Source organism: Nilaparvata lugens, chromosome 1, assembly GCF_014356525.2.
Source record: "Nilaparvata lugens isolate BPH chromosome 1, ASM1435652v1, whole genome shotgun sequence".
Classification (NCBI taxonomy): domain Eukaryota; kingdom Metazoa; phylum Arthropoda; class Insecta; order Hemiptera; family Delphacidae; genus Nilaparvata; species Nilaparvata lugens.
Window position 1 is genome coordinate 77,671,958 of NC_052504.1, and position 18,734 is coordinate 77,690,691.

Sequence of the window (18,734 nt, forward strand, 5' to 3'; positions counted from 1 at the left end):
GTGCGACTGCCGTCAACTTGGAACAATGATTGTGTTCATGGGAGGTTGCAGCTTGCGGTGCATGTACGGCTTCAGCGAAGTGATCAGTAACCAGAAACCACGTGACTGGTGCACCACTACTTGCTCCCACAGAACGAAAATCGAATTCTGGTTCACAGTTTTTGGCGCGCACTTTTGAAATAAATCGTTTACAGAGCGGAGTTGACAAAATAATAAAGGTGTTATCAATATAATCATTTGAGTTATTATTTATTATCATTGAATCAATTATAATTATTAATTTATAATTTGAAAAAATAATATTTTAAAATAAATTATAAAAGCTTGTCCAAGCCAATATTATTTTTCATATAGGTTGCAATAGACCTTATCAAAAATGTAATGTTGGCTAAATCAGGTAAATACTACAATTTTAGACCTATGTTATCTTATCACAACAAAGCTGGAGTATTGATTAGTTATTATAAAGCACTAGACTATTCATTTTTTCCTTATAATGTTTTTTTAATAATTTAATGATGGCTCATGCTGTCATCAATGAATAGTTGACTACTTTTTCTATGCAATTAGTGTCAATGAATAACACGTTTTATGGAATATTAGCAAAATGTTAATAATTGAAGTTTCTTGATTCATGTCTACTATCCAGACATTTATCTGGATAGATCATGGCCTAGGAATAAATCAACAAAATATAGTATTCCGACTATAGTGAGGTCTACATTATAATGACAGTGGATAAAGATAGGAGAATAGCGATGCCGATTCTCTGCATTAATTCATTATATTTATACACTGTTAAAAACATAAAACATAATTGACAACGTTGTGGACCTAGAAAAGGATAGTACCACCGGCTTTGTCGAATGATAGACAAGGATATCAAAACAAAAGTTTATCAAATACTGTCATTATAACGTGGACCTCACTATAATAGATAAACACATCTTAGTATAGTAGTCAATAAAGCTAAAAAATAATAAAAATACCAGCCAATAATGAATGAATTTCTTGCTTTTCGACTATTCTGTAATTAATTCCATCAATGGAATAAAATACTTCGTACGCCTCATCCTTTTTTAGTCTATAGATTCTGGAAATGAAGAATAACCTAACAGAACAGCAGACAACCAACGCTTTAACTCTCGACCAATAAGAAGCGTTGATCCTGGTACCGGTTTTGTGGAACATACTTTTTGAGCGGTGCAAGTGAGCATGTACGCGGTGCAAGTGGGCATGCACCACTCCACTCTGTTCCAAGATGGCGACCGGTACCTGAACTGTCAAAAGCTCCCACCGAACGCATTTCCGTGTCCTTGGTCGATATCGTACATGTACCGCAACCTCCCATGAACACAATCATTGACTTGGAATGACTGACAACATGGCCTGATTGATTTGTTTTGTAATTCTAGATGCTATTTATATTGTATTATGAAAAATTCTCCAAATCAATGATTGATGAGATTGAAAAAAACATTTCTCTGTAATTTGCTTTTGATTCTTCCTCATTTTAAAATTTTTCAAACACTATTATCAAGTTCGCTTAAGCGGCAAATTCAAATTTAAGTTATCAACCCGTACATTCAAATACTGTATGCTAATCATGAATACTAAAGAAAACTTTAATGATATACTAACTAGTAACTATAATAATATTTAGAATTGATATATAAATAAATATGGCTGAATTCATAAAAGCGTAAAATTATACAACAAATTGAAGAGAATTTAGTGCCTTATAAGCTCATAATCAAGAAGAATCAAGAATTTTATTTTTTGCCATCTGAAACAACATTACAAAAATGTAAGCAATAGGCTTCGTCAATAATAAGTAAAATATCACAAGTTGGACTATGAAAACGAACAAATTTACAAATACACATTGAAATATTGTAGTAAAATATCACAAGTTGGACTATAGAAACGAACAAATTTACACATATACATTGAAATATTTCAGGTAGGTACTCAACAGAATGGTAAGCTTCAGACTTGAGCCATTTATCAACAGCAATACAAAACGTTTTCAATGGTAACTGCTTAACATTATCTGGTAGTAAATTAAACATGCGAATTTGTAGGTACTTATGACTTTTTAGAGTTTTAGTCAATCTAACTGTAGGTTAGTTATCCCTATGTCTAGTGTAATGTGAATGTATATAGAAATATTTTTATGAAAATTAGACAGATTTTTCTCTACGGAGATTAAATTATAATATACATACAGACAAGGCAAGGTCATAATTTTGTGTTCAACAAAAATTCCTCCACAAGATTCATTGTATTTCATACCAAATATAACTCTTAGTGCTTTCTTTTGCCATATAAATACTTTTTTGAAGAATATGAGTTTTACTCCATAAATCAAGTGTGAATGGATGAGACCAAAGTATATAATTTTAATTACATCAAGGTTTACACAATATTTCAGTCTTCATAAGAGAAATGTCACTCTAAAAAGCTTCTTACATAAATTCACTAGGTGATACTCTATAACATAAATTCACTACCTAGGTGATACTCCCAGCAGAGTTTACTAAGTACATTCCTAGTAACTTTGGCTTGAAAACATCATCCAGATTAAATAATAAATAAATAAATAAATAATAATATTTTTATTCAACACAGTACACTTTATAATATACAGTTGAGTAACGTCAGGTCTTAATAAGTAAAAATAATAAGTACACAATAAAAAGCACACATGGAAGACTAGAGTAGGCCTACCTACAAACTATGCTACCTTCTATCACTAAAATCCTTCAGGATTTACTGTAGTAGGCTTGTGAAACCAGGAATTTATACACTACTCTTGAAAATTTTTATATCAGACAAGGACTGCAGCTCGGTAGGTAAGTCGTTAAACAACTTAGCTCCAATATAAGAGGGCATTTTCTCGTAGAGCTGCAGTCGGTGTTGTCTCAAAGACAGTTTATTCCTCCCTCTGGTGTTATAAGTGTGGATATCAGCAATTGTATTCAGATCAGATAAATGCTTATGAGTAAAAATTAACAGTTTGAAGATATAAATTGATGGTAGCGTAAGTATATTCAAGTCCACAAAAGCCTCCCTACACGAATCATTAAACCCAAGACCAGCCAGGTAGCGGATTGCTCTTTTTTGAAGCTTGAATACCCTTTGGAAGTGAATATTTGGACACCCACCCCACAATTCAATACCATACGCTGCATGGGAAACAAATAAGGCAAAATAAACCATTCTTGAAACGGATAAAGGTACTAATTTCACCATATTTCTTAATACAAATAAGCCTTTGCTTAATCTATTTATTAATTTTTCGACGTGCCAATCCCATGCAAGTTTTGAATCTATCTCTAGACCGAGTAGATTAACAGAATCTGTATTTTCAACAGGATCACAGCCGATGTATAGCTTGGGCTCTATATGGCTATGTCTAAGGCTGGAATTTATTAGTCGACTTTTTCTCGAGTTTACTGAGAGGGAAAGTGAATTGAAATATTGAACTAAACTGTTTGATAATAGATTACATTTATTCTCGAGTTCCTCTAAACTAAAATCGGAAAAAATTAAGGAGGTGTCATCTGCGTATAATGTGAGATTCAGATTACCAGTACTTACATTGTTGAGAGAAAATATTATTTGCTCTGTTTTGCTCTCATTCACCTTATTGAGCACTTGTACGGCTAAGCAGTATTAACACTGTAACTTGGGCTACATTAATTTCACCAAGGCTTGAAGTAAAGCAATTCAAACAATTAATTTTATGGATGCATAACAACTGTAATACATATATTTAAAATGATCAATAAAAATTTAAGTCCATTTTATTGTATATAAGTCTGTTTTAAAGGTAAAGCGTCCTAGGATTTAAATGAGTTGGCAGCCTATTCAATTATTTCACACCAATATACAACGAATGTTCGCTGCTTGCCGAATAGACAAAAATTTCCATATACACTACTCGTGATTCAGCGAGTTTCTGCTCGGTGATCGCATGTCTGGAGCCGGCTTAATTTAGCAAATGCTAGGATTTGAGTCAGCTGTATAATCTTCACTTTTCGACTGTCGTGGCAATAGTTAGCCCCGTAGAAACATCTCGCTCAGCTGGACTGGCCTTGGACAATATTGGCAACCACGTGATGACAATAATATTGTCCTCGGACAATTATTGTCTCGCCAATTGGCATCGTATAAACTAGGCTTTAAGCCTGATATTTTTCAAGAATATCATAATGAATTTTCATAATCAAGATGAAATATTCTGTTAATTAATTATTAATCTACATTGTTAAAAGCCGATCTGGCAACAGAGCAAAGCGAGGGAGAGATAGTGCTATCCACTTTGTTGAATGAAAGACAAGGATAGCAATACCATTACTAATCAAACACTGCCATTATAACGTGGACTTTAATACAGCCAGCTATACTGTTGGTAGTTGTTACTATTTCGCTCGCAGCTAATGGAATAGCCATGTGCGAAATAGGCTGATTAAAAGTGAAGAGTATACTCAAGTACAACAATAACATTTTATGGATAAGAAATGCTGAAGCTGCTGCATTTACACCAAAGTTGTCAACAAAATAATTTGTCCACAAATAGTTTTCTACATAAAGTTGCTGTTCTTTAGTAGAGCAATAGAGTAGAGAACTTGTTGCCAAATAATTGGTCTAAAAGAGAGTGTATAGTCTGCGTGGACTTGTATAGGTAGAAGATTTTGTTCACAACTTTTTCAATCTAGGCAATAAATTTATTTTTTGAATATTATATAACTAGTAAAATATTAAAAAAATGTACTATACGAGGAAAGCTTTTCAGTTAATGTGATATCAAAATTAACTAGATGATATATAATAAAGTAATGATGTTGGATGCTCGTTCCTATTGTTAGATGCAGAATGGAAACTGCATGTGTAACACACAAGATTTGCTTTTGACTGATTTGCTTTTGATGTTCACACTTTCTATCCGTCCATCTACAATGTGTAATATGTTTTGATATCTGAAAGAGAAAAATCAAACGAATGATAAAAAATAAGTTGATGAAATTTGAAAATAACATTTAAAATTTTAATGTTTGAGTGATTGGTTGGAGTGGTAGAATAAATATTTTGTAATATACTTCTACTTGCTTTACAGTCACTTAGTATAAGACCCAATCCACACCAACGTGGCGTAGAGGATTATCACACCTATGTATAAAAATATGGTCCAATAGAAACAGAATGGACTAGGTGCTACATCTCTTCTGTTTGCATTGGACTATACAGAGTGAGTCATATGTATGGGAACACCTCAATAAGTTGGAGACTGCTGTGGAAATAATACTGTAACTCTCAGGATAAGTTATTGGTCAAATACTCTACCTTTTGACGTACCTACAACTGAATTTCAATCCCTCACAAGGGGGTGACTTAGGGGTTGTAACTCGAATATTTTAAATGTAAACACTCATTATGTAGTACATCATTTTAGGCGTTTTCAAAACAAGAAAGATGGCATCGATAAAGATGTTCTATGATAATCCAAGATGGTGGCTAATTGAAAATTATCAATTATTTCTTTAAAAACTAAAACTTCAATCAGCCACCATTTTGGATATAAATATCATAAAACATTTTTATTGATGTAATCTTTCTCGTTCTGAAAAGGTCTTTAAAATTATGTATCAGACAATGGGTGTTTACATTCAAAATATTTGAGTTACAACCCCCATTTCCTTGAAAACTGAAACTTCAATTAGCCGCCATTTTGGATAGAAGTATCATAGAACACTTTTTTAGATGCCATCTTTCTTGTTTTAAATACGCCTTTGAAATTATGTACTACTTAATGGGTGTTTACATTTAAAATATTCGAGTCACAACCCCTAAGTCACCCCCTTATGAGGGGTTGAAATTCAGTTGTACGTCAAAAGGTAGAGTATTTGACCAATAACTTATCCTGATAGTTACAGTATTATATCTACAGCAGTCTCCAACTTATTGAGGTGTTCCCATACATATGACTTACCGTACTCTATATGTCTATATATATAGGCGTTTTGCGTCAAGACTGATTTGCTTGAACCAAGTAAGGTAGATAGAAGATGGGGAGATTTCCAGGGTAGTCAGTGCTGATTTTTGAGGGTAGTAATGTAAGTCGGGAATCTTCCCATAGGTATAAATAAGTTAAATCTGTTTTACTGTGGGAATATTTACACTGCAATCAAGGTCTTGTTTGGAATCACATTAATACTTGTTATTGAATTCTTATCTCGAGGGCTCGAGGCCCATATCCGTTTGTCGTTAACAAGTGATTGTTTGAGGCATTATATACTTACCTGAAGGGATCTTGTCATAGGAATTAATGTAGACTGTCTCAGTCCGGACAGTTTAAACCTTACATAATTGTATTTTCAAGATTGGGATCTTGTCCGGAAAAAAGTGTTTTATCAGTCATCTTCTAATAATTTTCATTTAACCCCAATTCCAATTATAATTTTATTGAGCGGTAACAGACAATAGCTTAAGAGAGTGGCCCAGATTTGAATGCATATTTGGTTAGTAATGTCATTTCTGTATTTTTATTTTTCAACAATAATATTAAAGTTTGTAACCTTTTTGTTTTTGTAAATCTAAATTATTACCTAGTAAAGTTATAGGTAAATGTTACCTAAAATATATTGTCCATTTATACCATTCTAACATTGCTATCAATTACATCTACTAATCCATTAGTTTCTTTTTTCTATATAATACCGTCAACCGGTCACCCGCGAGGTGATTTTGTCCCATTTCGCGGAAAAATATTCAAATCCGTTTATCTCTGATCTTTGAAAATGGATTTAAAAATCTGAAATACTCCACACGTAAGTAGCTACTATAGTTTTCAATAACTATTATTAAAAAAATAAATTGTAATGTCGTCAAAATAGTTCAAAAACGAATTATTAACTAGCAGTTCGTCATGAAAAGTGATGTAGCCTATTGAGTTATGCAAGTAAATGAGTGAGTAAGGAATGTAAGTAATGAATAAGTTAGTGAGATAAAGAGGATCAGGATAATTTAATTTCTGCTTTCCACCCAACCATCAAGCACTCATACTGATTGCAAATAACATAAAATACAAGTAACCATCGCACCATATATAATACTTCAATAATGGCACAATACAATTTATAACATATTGAAGGAAACTATAATGAAATTCTGGATTGGTGAAAGCACACTTTCATATCAGTATGTGGCTGTCAGATAAATCTCATTAGAATTTACAGTTAATCGTGAGTAAGAAAACAATAATGAAATTATTTCCTATTATAATTATTTTTATTTCAAATAATATTCAATGTATACATCCTAAAAATACTTGACAATTATCATGCACCAAAACACATTTCACATTCTATCAATCTGAAGAAGAAGGGAGCCGAAGTGTATCCTACTTTGAAAACTAGTTGGCTTATTGAATATAATTTTTAATTATGAAAATCGTAATAATAATTATTATTAATAAAAAGTTCATAATAAGACAGATTTGCAGACTGCTGGACTTGGGCCCCTCTTTGAAAGTGTCACCTGAGGCGACGACTATGCTGACTTTCCTGTCCCTGCTAGAGCTCACACTGATGCTCACTGGTTGTAATTGATCATCACTTAGGGCCAAGCCACATGAGGCGTTTTTTTTCAGACGAGTCAGCTGGGCAGGAAGCTGTGTGATTGGCTGATTCCCGAACGCCAACCCAATCAGCCAATCTGAGAGCTTCCTGCCCTGCCGACTCGTCTAAAAAACGTCTCATATGTCTTGGTCCTGATGCTATGAGTGGAGAAATATAAATAATTTGTATAACAATATTATCCAACTCACTCATAGATTCTTCTATGAACGACTTATCTAAATAAAAGTATTCTCACTTCCTCATTTAAGGTGGAAACACCATATCAATGATAAATGCCAAAAGCTGAAACATATCATTCATAGATTCTAAATATAATTTATATATTTTATAATAAATTATAAATATTAATAAATTGAATAATAAAAATATAATAAGATTGATATATTTTGCCTATGCACAGTCCGTGCTCCAATATGGAATCTTGATTTGGGGTGGGGCTTTCAACTGTCATTTCAATAAAATGTTTATTGTCCAAAAACATATACTTAGAGCTGCCTTGGGTAAGCCTTGGCTGTATCCCAGTGCCGAGCTTTTCAAAGAAATGAGCGTTCTCACTCTAAAACAGCTTTATGTCAAGAGCTTAATCCTATTCATAAATAAGAATTCAGAATCATTTACCACCCACCCAAATCCATACAATATACGAAGCCTAAGAGTAGAATGTCTCCGAACTGATCTATCCATTTGCAGAAAACAATATATGTATAATTGTAATAGAATTTTTAATAGAATTCCACAAAATTTCATCACATCCAGGCCGGTTGGGCATGTTAAAAAACGTATAGAAAATTGGATCCGCACCGATCTAAACTCTGTCATGTCTCTTATTAACTGAGCTCAGCACTTATCTTTTTCTATCCCCATCAATTGTATCTTCATGCTTTTTATCAAGTCTTCTTCTTCTGCACAACCTCATATCTTCTTTCGTACTACCACATTATTATATCAAATATTTAAGTTTTACATTGTTAATACTATGGAAAACTTAGAGTATATCTCCAGTCTAAGAATCTTTTTGCGAAAAATTTATGTAAAAATCTTCAACACTCGGCCTCTGCGCACAGGTTTTTCTACCTTGCAGGGACCCTCCTTATATATTATATGATTACTAATTATAATACCTACTGTTATATATATAACTATTAAGTGATGTTTATATTTTAAGTTTTAAACTTTGTAATTATTATTAAGGATAAGTAAATTTGAATTTGAATTCCTTTTGAAATAACTGTGAAAATGCAAGAGATTTACAATGAAGATCACGAATGTTATATATAACAGGGGTACTCCTACCCCTCCCTTCTAGAATTAAGTCTCTTCCCCCCACCCATGAATCGGGAACAGAAAAAAGGGGGACGATGTCAAAAAAGGTTGTCAGTAGTAATATAAACACTAAACACTGCTCAACTTGGGCCCCCTCCCACCCCAAGAATTTAAGGACGCAGACTGCGTCCAAACCCCCCCCCCCCATGTGTTATAATATTGATAACAAAATGTTGAAGGATTTCAAGGACGCAGTGCTGTGCATCCCCCCTCCCCCGGTGTAGTAATATTGGTAACAATAATTTTGTTGGAATAATGAATGCGTTATGGTATTTTCTTACAACGAATCAATACCGCAACTGAGGCGCTGTAATGTACAGGTACAGTGCCAAAGGAGAAGTAGTGGAAGAGCAGAAGAGTTCAAGGTTGAATGGTGAGCTAATCAGAGCGAGCGTTTCCACCTTCTGGCTTAGAAGAATCATCTTCATCTCAATTGTCAAACTCGGCACAATTTAATTAGCACGAAGTGACAGCTAGACTGTATTCCACCATTCCAACTCTTCTGTCCAAAGCGAATCGCGGCTACAAACACCTGCTTAATCTCAATTAATTTCGCTCATGTTTTGAATTGAAGACTAGATTGATATTGAAGACTAGGCAATTTGATATGGCCTGTTCGGAAATGTCTGAGAGTTAATGGCTTTGTAAGCAACGATAAAATAGATTGCATCCAATCGGATAATCCACCTTGGAGACGTTTGAGAATCTCGAGAGTGGATGTTTATTATTCCTATAGGTCTATCGTGACTCATCACCCGGTGCAGTATTTGGGAATAAAATAATAAATTATAATTATACTAGTATGCTATGCACAAAAAAACACTATCCATTAATCTCTAATTTATAAGTTATTATGTATTAATAGTTTAATGAGTGATTATGCCGAATAATTTTATATAAAATTTAGAAACAGGTAACGCCTGTAACTGTAACGCCATGTGTAACGCCAAGTTTTACACTACAAAGTATTTCACCTATAAGTTCTACCTATAACACCAAGTTTTACACTATGTTACAAGTAAAATAGTGTGACAAATAGTAAAATATAGTGTACACTATGTTACAAGTAAAATAGTGTGAAACTTGTGGTAGCTGCAATTTTCAGCAATTCAAAATAACACATCAGTATTAAAGAATTACAAGTAAAGAGCTAGTTATCAGTAGGTGGTAATGAACTATATAAGATTCAACCTATTTCGGACTATGTGTAACCTTATCTAAATTTGGGAGAGGAATAGCACAAGGTTACCTTATTCTTCCTCTCCCTATCACTGCGATGAAGTACTGATTGTATGAATGAATTATATATTTATTAAGTAATTTCAAAGTCGCGAAATTTTTTCATCTTTGAAACATTTCTCCTATAATATAGAAGGAGATCAATGAGAGATTAGATTAATCATCACTTACTGCCTAAAATATTCCGATCAAATTAATGAAATCAAGAGACCATGAGTAATGTGAACAGTATCATGAATACACCGTGAATACACGTTTCTTTATACTGAGTGCAATTATTATTGAGTTCAAATATTTGAAATGAGTTGCAGTTGTTCTAAGAAACATTCTCATGGTAATTTAGTAGGTTCATAGAAGTTTCATGGAAGGTGTCACTGCCCCCAGCTTGTATACCAGCTACTTACTAAATAATTGTATATCCATGTATTAAACCAGCATAAAACCCAACTTATGAACTCTTTATCATGATATCACACATCAATGCTAAGACGGTATTATCAATAAATTACTAAGGGAGGTGAACTTACAAGTATCCTACGGTACACAAGTAAGTACTTGTATATATGTAATATACAGAGTGTTTCAGAGAAATGGGAAATTTTGAAAGTTAAATAATTTCAAGTAAAACAAATATTTAAATAAAGTTTTTCATATCATTCAATAGTAAAAATCATGCCATTTTAGAATAAATAATACCGTAACATCTATTTTTCGAAGATGACATCTTGCAGGTATGTTCCTTTTCTACGCAAACATTCCTGTAGTCTCTTCATCACATTGTCCATGCATGGTTTGACGTAACATTACAACTGGAATTTGAAATCGGTTCTCGAATCTTGGCTTCCAATTCTGCAACAACGGAAGAATTTGAAAGCCAAGATTCGAGAAGCGATTTCAAATATTCCAGTTGCAATGTTACGTCAAACCATGCATGGACAATGTGATGAAGAGACTACAGGAATGTTTGCGTAGAAAAGGAAGGAATATACACCTGCAAGATGTCATCTTCAAAAAATAAGTGTTAAGGTATTATCTATTCTACTAGTTGACCGAGCGAAGTGAGGTCTAAGATTCAAGTCGACGGTTTGGCATTTCTCTTAATGTTTAAATGTTTGAATGTTTAAATATTTATATGTTTTTATGTTGCCCATTCACGGCGAAACGCGGTAATAGATTTTCATGAAATTTAACAGGTATGTTCCTTTTTTAATTGCGCGTCGACGCATATACAAGGATTTTGGAAATTTTGCATTTCAAGGATAATATAAAAGGAAAAAGGAGCCTCCTTCATACGCCAATATTAGAGTAAAAATCAGACTATAGAATTATTCATCATAAATCATCTGACAAGTGATTACACAGATGTGTGGAGAAGCCAGTCTATTGCTGTATTTCCATAAGGTATATAGTTTCAATCAGGTACTTGTGGATGAGAATACTGCGTGTGAACACTACTACTTACTAGTAGTAAATACAACTAGTAGAAGAGAATACTACTAGTAGTTATGTGAACAGTAGACATCACGCAGTATTCTCATCCACAAGTACCGGATTGAAACGCGCAATTAAAAAAGGAACATACCTGTCAAATTTCTTATGAAAATCTATTACCGCGTTTCGCCGTAAATACGCAACATTTAAACATTAAACATTTAAACATTTAAACTTTAAACATTTAAACATTTAAACATTTAAACATTTAAACATTTAAACATTTAAACATTTAAACATTTAAACATTTAAACATTTAAACATTTAACATTTAAACATTTAAACATTTAACATTTAAACATTTAAACATTTAAACATTTAAACATTAAACATTTAAACATTTAAACATTTAAACATTTAAACATTTAAACATTAAACATTTAAACATTAAACATTTAAACATTTAAACATTTAAACATTTAACATTAAACATTTAAACATTTAAACATTTAAACATTTAAACATTTAAACATTTAAAATTTAAACATTTAAACATTTAAACATTTAAACATTAAACATTTAAACATTAAACATTTAAACATTTAAACATTTAAACATTTAAACATTTAAACATTTAAACATTTAAACATTTAAACATTTAAACATTTAAACATTTAAACATTTAAACATTTAAACATTTAAACATTCAAACATTCAAACATTCAAACATTTTAAACATTTAAAATTTAAACATAAGAATAAGAATATTTATTTGCCAATGTACAATACAGATAATGAGATGAAATACATTTTTACACATACTTGGCACAGCCATCAAAGTAAACTTGTGCGCTGGCTGTGAGTTCATACAGGAAATTAAATTATATAAATAAAGAAATTAAAAGTAACAAAAATCCAATAGGTAGTACAATGACAAAAAAAAAGAAACCTCATTCAACACATAACCAAAATGGAGCTGGTATCGAAATTATGAAACTATTAGAATTTAGATAGTCTATAATAAATATTCTGTTCAACCCATATATTTATTTCTTTAAGAAGTTTTTTAGTAATTTTTGTATTTATGAAAATAATTGGAACTTTGTTCCAAAATATATTACAAAAATAAGAGAATTGGTGTCTACACACCAAAAACTTAATAAAATTTATATTAAAAATGTTTGATACTGCTGGTCGTGTTTGGTATGGTGTATGCCTTATTTCTAAATTACTTATATTTTTATTCAAATGCGAAACAATCTTTATCACATATAACTGCCTAAGTGTGGGTACCCTTAGTTCTTCAAAAAATTTCCTACTGGGGTATCGCCTTGCTTTACCCAGTGCTGCCCTTATAAGATGCTTTTGCAATGTGAAGACTTTATTAGAATGAGTATCAAATGCACCACCCCATGCCTCTAATGTTATAGATAATTGCATATTGAAACAATGAGTGGGCATAAGCGAAATAAACTGATCTCTTTATGTCAAGGTCTTTTAATTGATTAATTCTGTAAAAGTTGTATATAAGAAATTTAAGTTTAGAACACAAATAATTAATATGAGAATCCCATTTCAAATGTCTATCCACCATTATTCCCAAGTATTTTATAGACATTACTTTCTCAACTTGTTGGCATAAACAATTTATCCTGATATTTGAACAGAGTCAATCAGTATGCATTTTTAATTTTAATGAATCATCAGGTTGACCCGCTAATGTTGGAGAAAAAGTAATATATTTTGTCTTTTTTAAGTTGACTGTTAAAATATGGTCATCCATCCAATTTTTCATAATTTTTAGGCCATCATTAGCACTTTGATACACCTGTGGCCATGATTCACCCGAAAATACTAATACTGTATCATCAGCAAAAGAAATCTGGGTACAATTTGGAATAGGCAATTTTAGAGCATCGTTGAAATAGATCAAAAATGATACTGGGGACAGTACTGTACCCTGTGGTAAACCAAAACTAGATAAATGATCTGTTACTGATATTCCACACAAATTTAATGTTTGTCTTCTATCTTGAAGATAGCTAGCTAGAAGATCATTACATATAACCCTAATCCCACATTTCTCTATTTTTTCCAATAAAATGCTGTGAGGGATTGTATCGAATGCCTTTGCCAAATCTAAAAAGACAGCCAATGTTTTTTGTTTAGAATTGAAATTTTCATCTATCAATTTAGTTAGGAGGATTATCGCATCAGTTGTAGACTTCCCATGTTGAAAACCAAATTGATTTTTTTCCAAAAAATTATTACTATTTAGGAAGTTTAAAACTCTTTTTTTAATAATCTTCTCGATAATTTTAGAGAAGCTATTTAAAATACTAATGGGACGATAATTTTCTGGTTGCAATTTATCCCCTGACTTGTGTAATGCAATTATTTTTGCAGACTTGAACGCCCTTGGAAAATAACCCTCTGAAAAACATCTATTAATGATATGTTCCAGTGGACAAACAATATTTACAAACATTTAAACATTTAAACATTTAAACATTTAAACATTTAAACATTTAAACATTTAAACATTTAAACATTTAAACATTTAAACATTAAACATTTAAACATTTAAACATTTAACATTTAAACATTTAAACATTTAAACATTTAAACATTTAAACATTTAAACATTTAAACATTTAAACATTTAAACATCTAAACATTTAAACATTTAAACATTTAAACATTAAACATCTAAACATTTAAACCTTTAAACATTTAAACATTTAAACATTTAACATTTAAACATTTAAACATTAAACATTTAAACATTTAACATTTAAACATTTAAACATTTAAACATTTAAACATTTAAACATTTAAACATTTAACATTTAAACTTTAAACATTTAACATTTAAACATTTAAACTTTAAACATTTAAACATTTAAACATTTAAACATTTAAACATTTAACATTTAACATTTAAACATTTAAACATTTAAACATTTAAACATTTAACATTTAAACATTTAAACATTTAAACATTTAAACATTTAAACATTTAAACATTTAAACATTTAAACATTAAACATTTAACATTTAAACATTTAAACATTTAAACATTTAAACATTTAAACATTTAAACATTTAAACATTTAAACATTTAGACATTTAAACATTTAAACATTTAAACGTTTAAACATTTAGACATTTAAACATTTAAACGTTTAAACATTTAAACATTTAAACATTTAGACATTTAAACATTTAAACATAAACATTTAAACATTTAAACATTTAAACATTTAAACATTTAAACATTTAAACATTTAAACATTTAAACATTTAAACATTTAAACATTTAAACATTTAAACATATAAACATTTAAACATTTAAACATTTAAACATTTAAACATTTAAACATTTAAACATTTAAACATTTAAACATTTAAACATTTAAACATTTAAACATTTAAACATTTAAACATTTAAACATTTAAACATTCAAACATTAAAACATTTAAACATTAAGAGAAATGCCAAACCGTCGACTTGAATCTTGGACCTCACTTCGCTCGGTCAAAAATGACATTATTTTTACTATTGAATGATATGAAAAACTTTATTTGAATATTTGTTTTACTTGAAATTATTCAAATTTCAAATTTTCCCGTTTCTCTGAATCACTCTGTATATAACCTGAATATACAGAAGAATAATAATAGGTTGAGTTTTTAAAAGACGTCATCAACGCACATATACTGTAGATACTGCTTTTCGTGAGATATAGTGATATTTATCAATAACTAAACACTTAAACACTAGAGTATTGTCTGAAATTGTTGGAACATGTTTGTAACTGTTTAATAAATTTATGATATTTTTAGACAATATTCTAGCATAGAGAAACAATAGCATAAGTTACGCTATTGTTTCTCTATGATTCTAGTGTTTTATTACACATACTGTAGATTAATATCTCTTCACTTCTTCATTGACTCTGAACATAATTTTGCTCGAAATCTCAAGATCATGCTCTCAAGCTCTTCTTCAAGAGTTTTATTACTGTTTTTAATGGTGTGAGAGTGATCTTAAACATGAAAATATCTCAGTGGTTCTCCATCACTGGAACTTTAAATTGACTCATTTCTTTAGTATTATTGTTTTAATTTCTATAGGCCTACTATATTATCTATAATGCACATTATATACAGTTGAGAAATGCTTGTTGATAATGAGATTTGAGATTACACAAATATGAGTTCTGATGAAGTTTATTTTAATATCGACTAGCAGGTAACCCGTGCTCGCAAGGGTCTATTTTGAAACCACTGAACTGATTGAAAACTACAGAAAATAAACTTCTGAAAACTGAAAACTTGACCGACTGGAATCTTGAAAAGTTTGAAATAGGCCTATAATCATCCATGGTTGATTAAGGCTGGTCACACACCGATTAGTCAAGACAAGACTATTCACGTTTAGTCACAATACTGTACGTACTTCACATTGCTGCTTAAGACGCAACACACACTGATTAGTCATTGCAATTAGACATGACTCCATAAGCAACTATGTGAAGTATTGTGACTGAACGTGACTAGTCTTGTCTTGAATAATTGGTGTATGACCAGCCTAAGAATCTATATGCAAAATTCCAAGTTAATCAGTCCAGTAGTTCAGACGTGCTGATGATGCGTCAAAGATAATTTTCCTATCCCGTACGTGAATAATAAACCCGTTCTTTCCTTTATTATCCGTATATATTATAACATTAGTTATTCTTATATTATTCTTTCAAATACTGAAAAGGCGGACTATCAATATCAAAATTGAGCTTTCTCAATTTTCAAATTCGGGTTGAAATTGTGCCGGTTTTCGATGACAGTCTGGAGTCTGGCCTGGCACGACGAAGCAGTTCAGCTTAGGGGAAAACCGAGTAGCTGTCACTTTTCAGTAAGTACACCGCTGGATTTACTAATGAGTCCGCGCATTCTCTGCTCCAATTGCAATTAGCAGCTGATAGTGGATGATCGAGCGGATCATCAGATCGCTAAAAACAATGTTCGATGCCACACTTGACTTGGTCGCGCCGCCTATAAAGCTGTTGTTTGGTTCGCACCGGCAGTCAGTGTTGTCCGTGCTCTTGTCAGTCATCCTGGGTTTCCTTCTGCTCGTTTCACTGCCATTGTCTCAACTGCTGATTTTCTCTTCCACACTGGCTGCTGCTGCTGCTGCAGCTGCCGATGATGTTAGGCAGCGGATTTTCGGCTGCAGAAGGTAGCGGCGTTAAATTTGCGTTTCTTGTGTTCATCGTTTCAACACAACTGACTTCGGCGAGCGACCCAAGTAGTGACGACGTTGAAGGCAAAGATGGACATCGCTCTTCCACCGATAAACTGCAATATGATGAGTCCATCAAGAAGGTGAGTCATCCAATTATATTAGTCGTTCAAATGTGAAACCTGCAGATTAAGACCTATCTAATAGAGATCACTATGTTCAAAAGTGAGGATTTCCAGTGCATGGGTGGATGAATTTTTATAATTGGAATTAGAGTTCACCCACAAAATTCTGAAAAGATTGCCTCAAGTTGAAACATTAATTATTATTAATACTAAATAGACTACGGTAGTACAGGAATATAGGCCTACCGAAAAAATGTAGAACAACTCAAACGAATAATGTACATTTAAATGAAAGAAGCTCACAGTGATAATATTTATTATAATCACTTCTGTACAATTAACTTGAGACATAGCGGTCTGATATTTATAAATAAAAGCTATTAGCGCTTTGGAGCGCTTTCGGACACTAGGCCCTTCCTCAAGGGCCTCAACCGGTGTTGAGGAAGGGCTTAGTGTCCGCAAGCGCTCCACAAATGTGAGTAGCAGCTAATAGCTTTTATCAGCTAATAGTTTTTAATCATAAATATCAGACTGCTATATCTTAATTTAATTGTACAAAAGTAATTACAAAAAATCAATAATCAGCTGTTCTGAATAGTGAGTTGTGTTTTTTCTGGCTCTAAATTTTGTCAAATTACACAAAAATGTTCCAATTAATGGTGATTTGAGTGTGATATTTTTGGGTTTTATTCTGTTTTTAACCGTCAAAATTTAAAATTCTTAGTTTTCGTTATTTTTAGTGAAAATGGACTAAATTTTTGGAAAGTGAAACCATAACCCTATTTCGGACATTTAAAATGTTATCTAAATTTAGGAGAGAAATAGTACAAGGAGTATCCTTAGTTTTTCTCTCCCAATCAGTGCTACTTTTTAAAAATGATAAATAATAAAAAATAGTATTCATAAAATTATTAACAAGCAGTTCGTGATGGAAACAAACATTGAAGAGTATTAATTATAAGTCACTATGTTACTAATTTATTTCTTGAGTTATACACGCGGGAGAATACGAGAATGAGGCTTTTTGATGCAAAATCATTCAATACAAACAATTCATTTGATGAAAAGGAATCATATAAAATTGACTCAGCTAATTTTAATCGACTGCTCTGTCAGTACTATGCCAAATAAGTGGTCTCTTCCAGATAAGTGAAATCTTTCTGATCAACAATGAAATCCTAAGAAGCCTTCACCCCTCAGTAAAATGTAATAATATGCCAGATAATGTTTTTAAGAGCTCATATAATTTTCCATATTTGAATATAATATAATCAAACTCCTAGAACAAAGATACCATGAAGCAGTGAAGTTCATTACCAAGTTGTGGAGAAGCTCTCCGTATTCTAAAGGGTAATTGATTATTCTATTTGGAAAGAAAGAACTACGGTACCCTAGTGGTGATTTTTGATACTGTATGTGATGATAGGTACTGTGTTGGAAAGCCAAAAGGAGTAACCTACATTCTTATCTTTCCTTTATGTACCCGAGTTTTCACAAGATGATTTCTATTTTGTTGCTATTCTGCTTGTTCGAGTGAGTTGAAAAGAAGTGAATATAATCAATTGAATGAAATAATGAAAATAATTACCTAGCCTATGTTTAAAACAGTGCATTCTAAATATATTTAGTAATGTAGGCCTACTCGATTTGAATGTACACACTGTTACCGTACTCTACAGAATACTATCAGTGAAAAGCGATTCTTATTCATTACTATTTTACTAAATTGAT

The 18,734-nt window shown here is 31.6% G+C and overlaps 1 protein-coding gene across 2 annotated transcripts in view; it reads left to right on the plus strand.

Annotated features, from left to right (window-relative positions):
- LOC120355468 overlaps positions 1-18,734 on the plus strand; it is a 30,282-nt gene that overhangs the window by 3,484 nt on the left and 8,064 nt on the right. The window contains exons 2-3 of one of the 2 annotated variants that reach the window (XM_039443877.1): positions 1,968-1,982; positions 16,836-17,021. The exons of the other annotated variant lie outside the window; for it this stretch is intronic. Of the exons in view, the coding sequence (XP_039299811.1) occupies positions 1,980-1,982; positions 16,836-17,021 (189 nt within the window). The 5' untranslated portion in view covers positions 1,968-1,979. The remainder of the gene's footprint in view (positions 1-1,967; positions 1,983-16,835; positions 17,022-18,734) is intronic. 2 annotated transcript variants of the gene reach the window in all.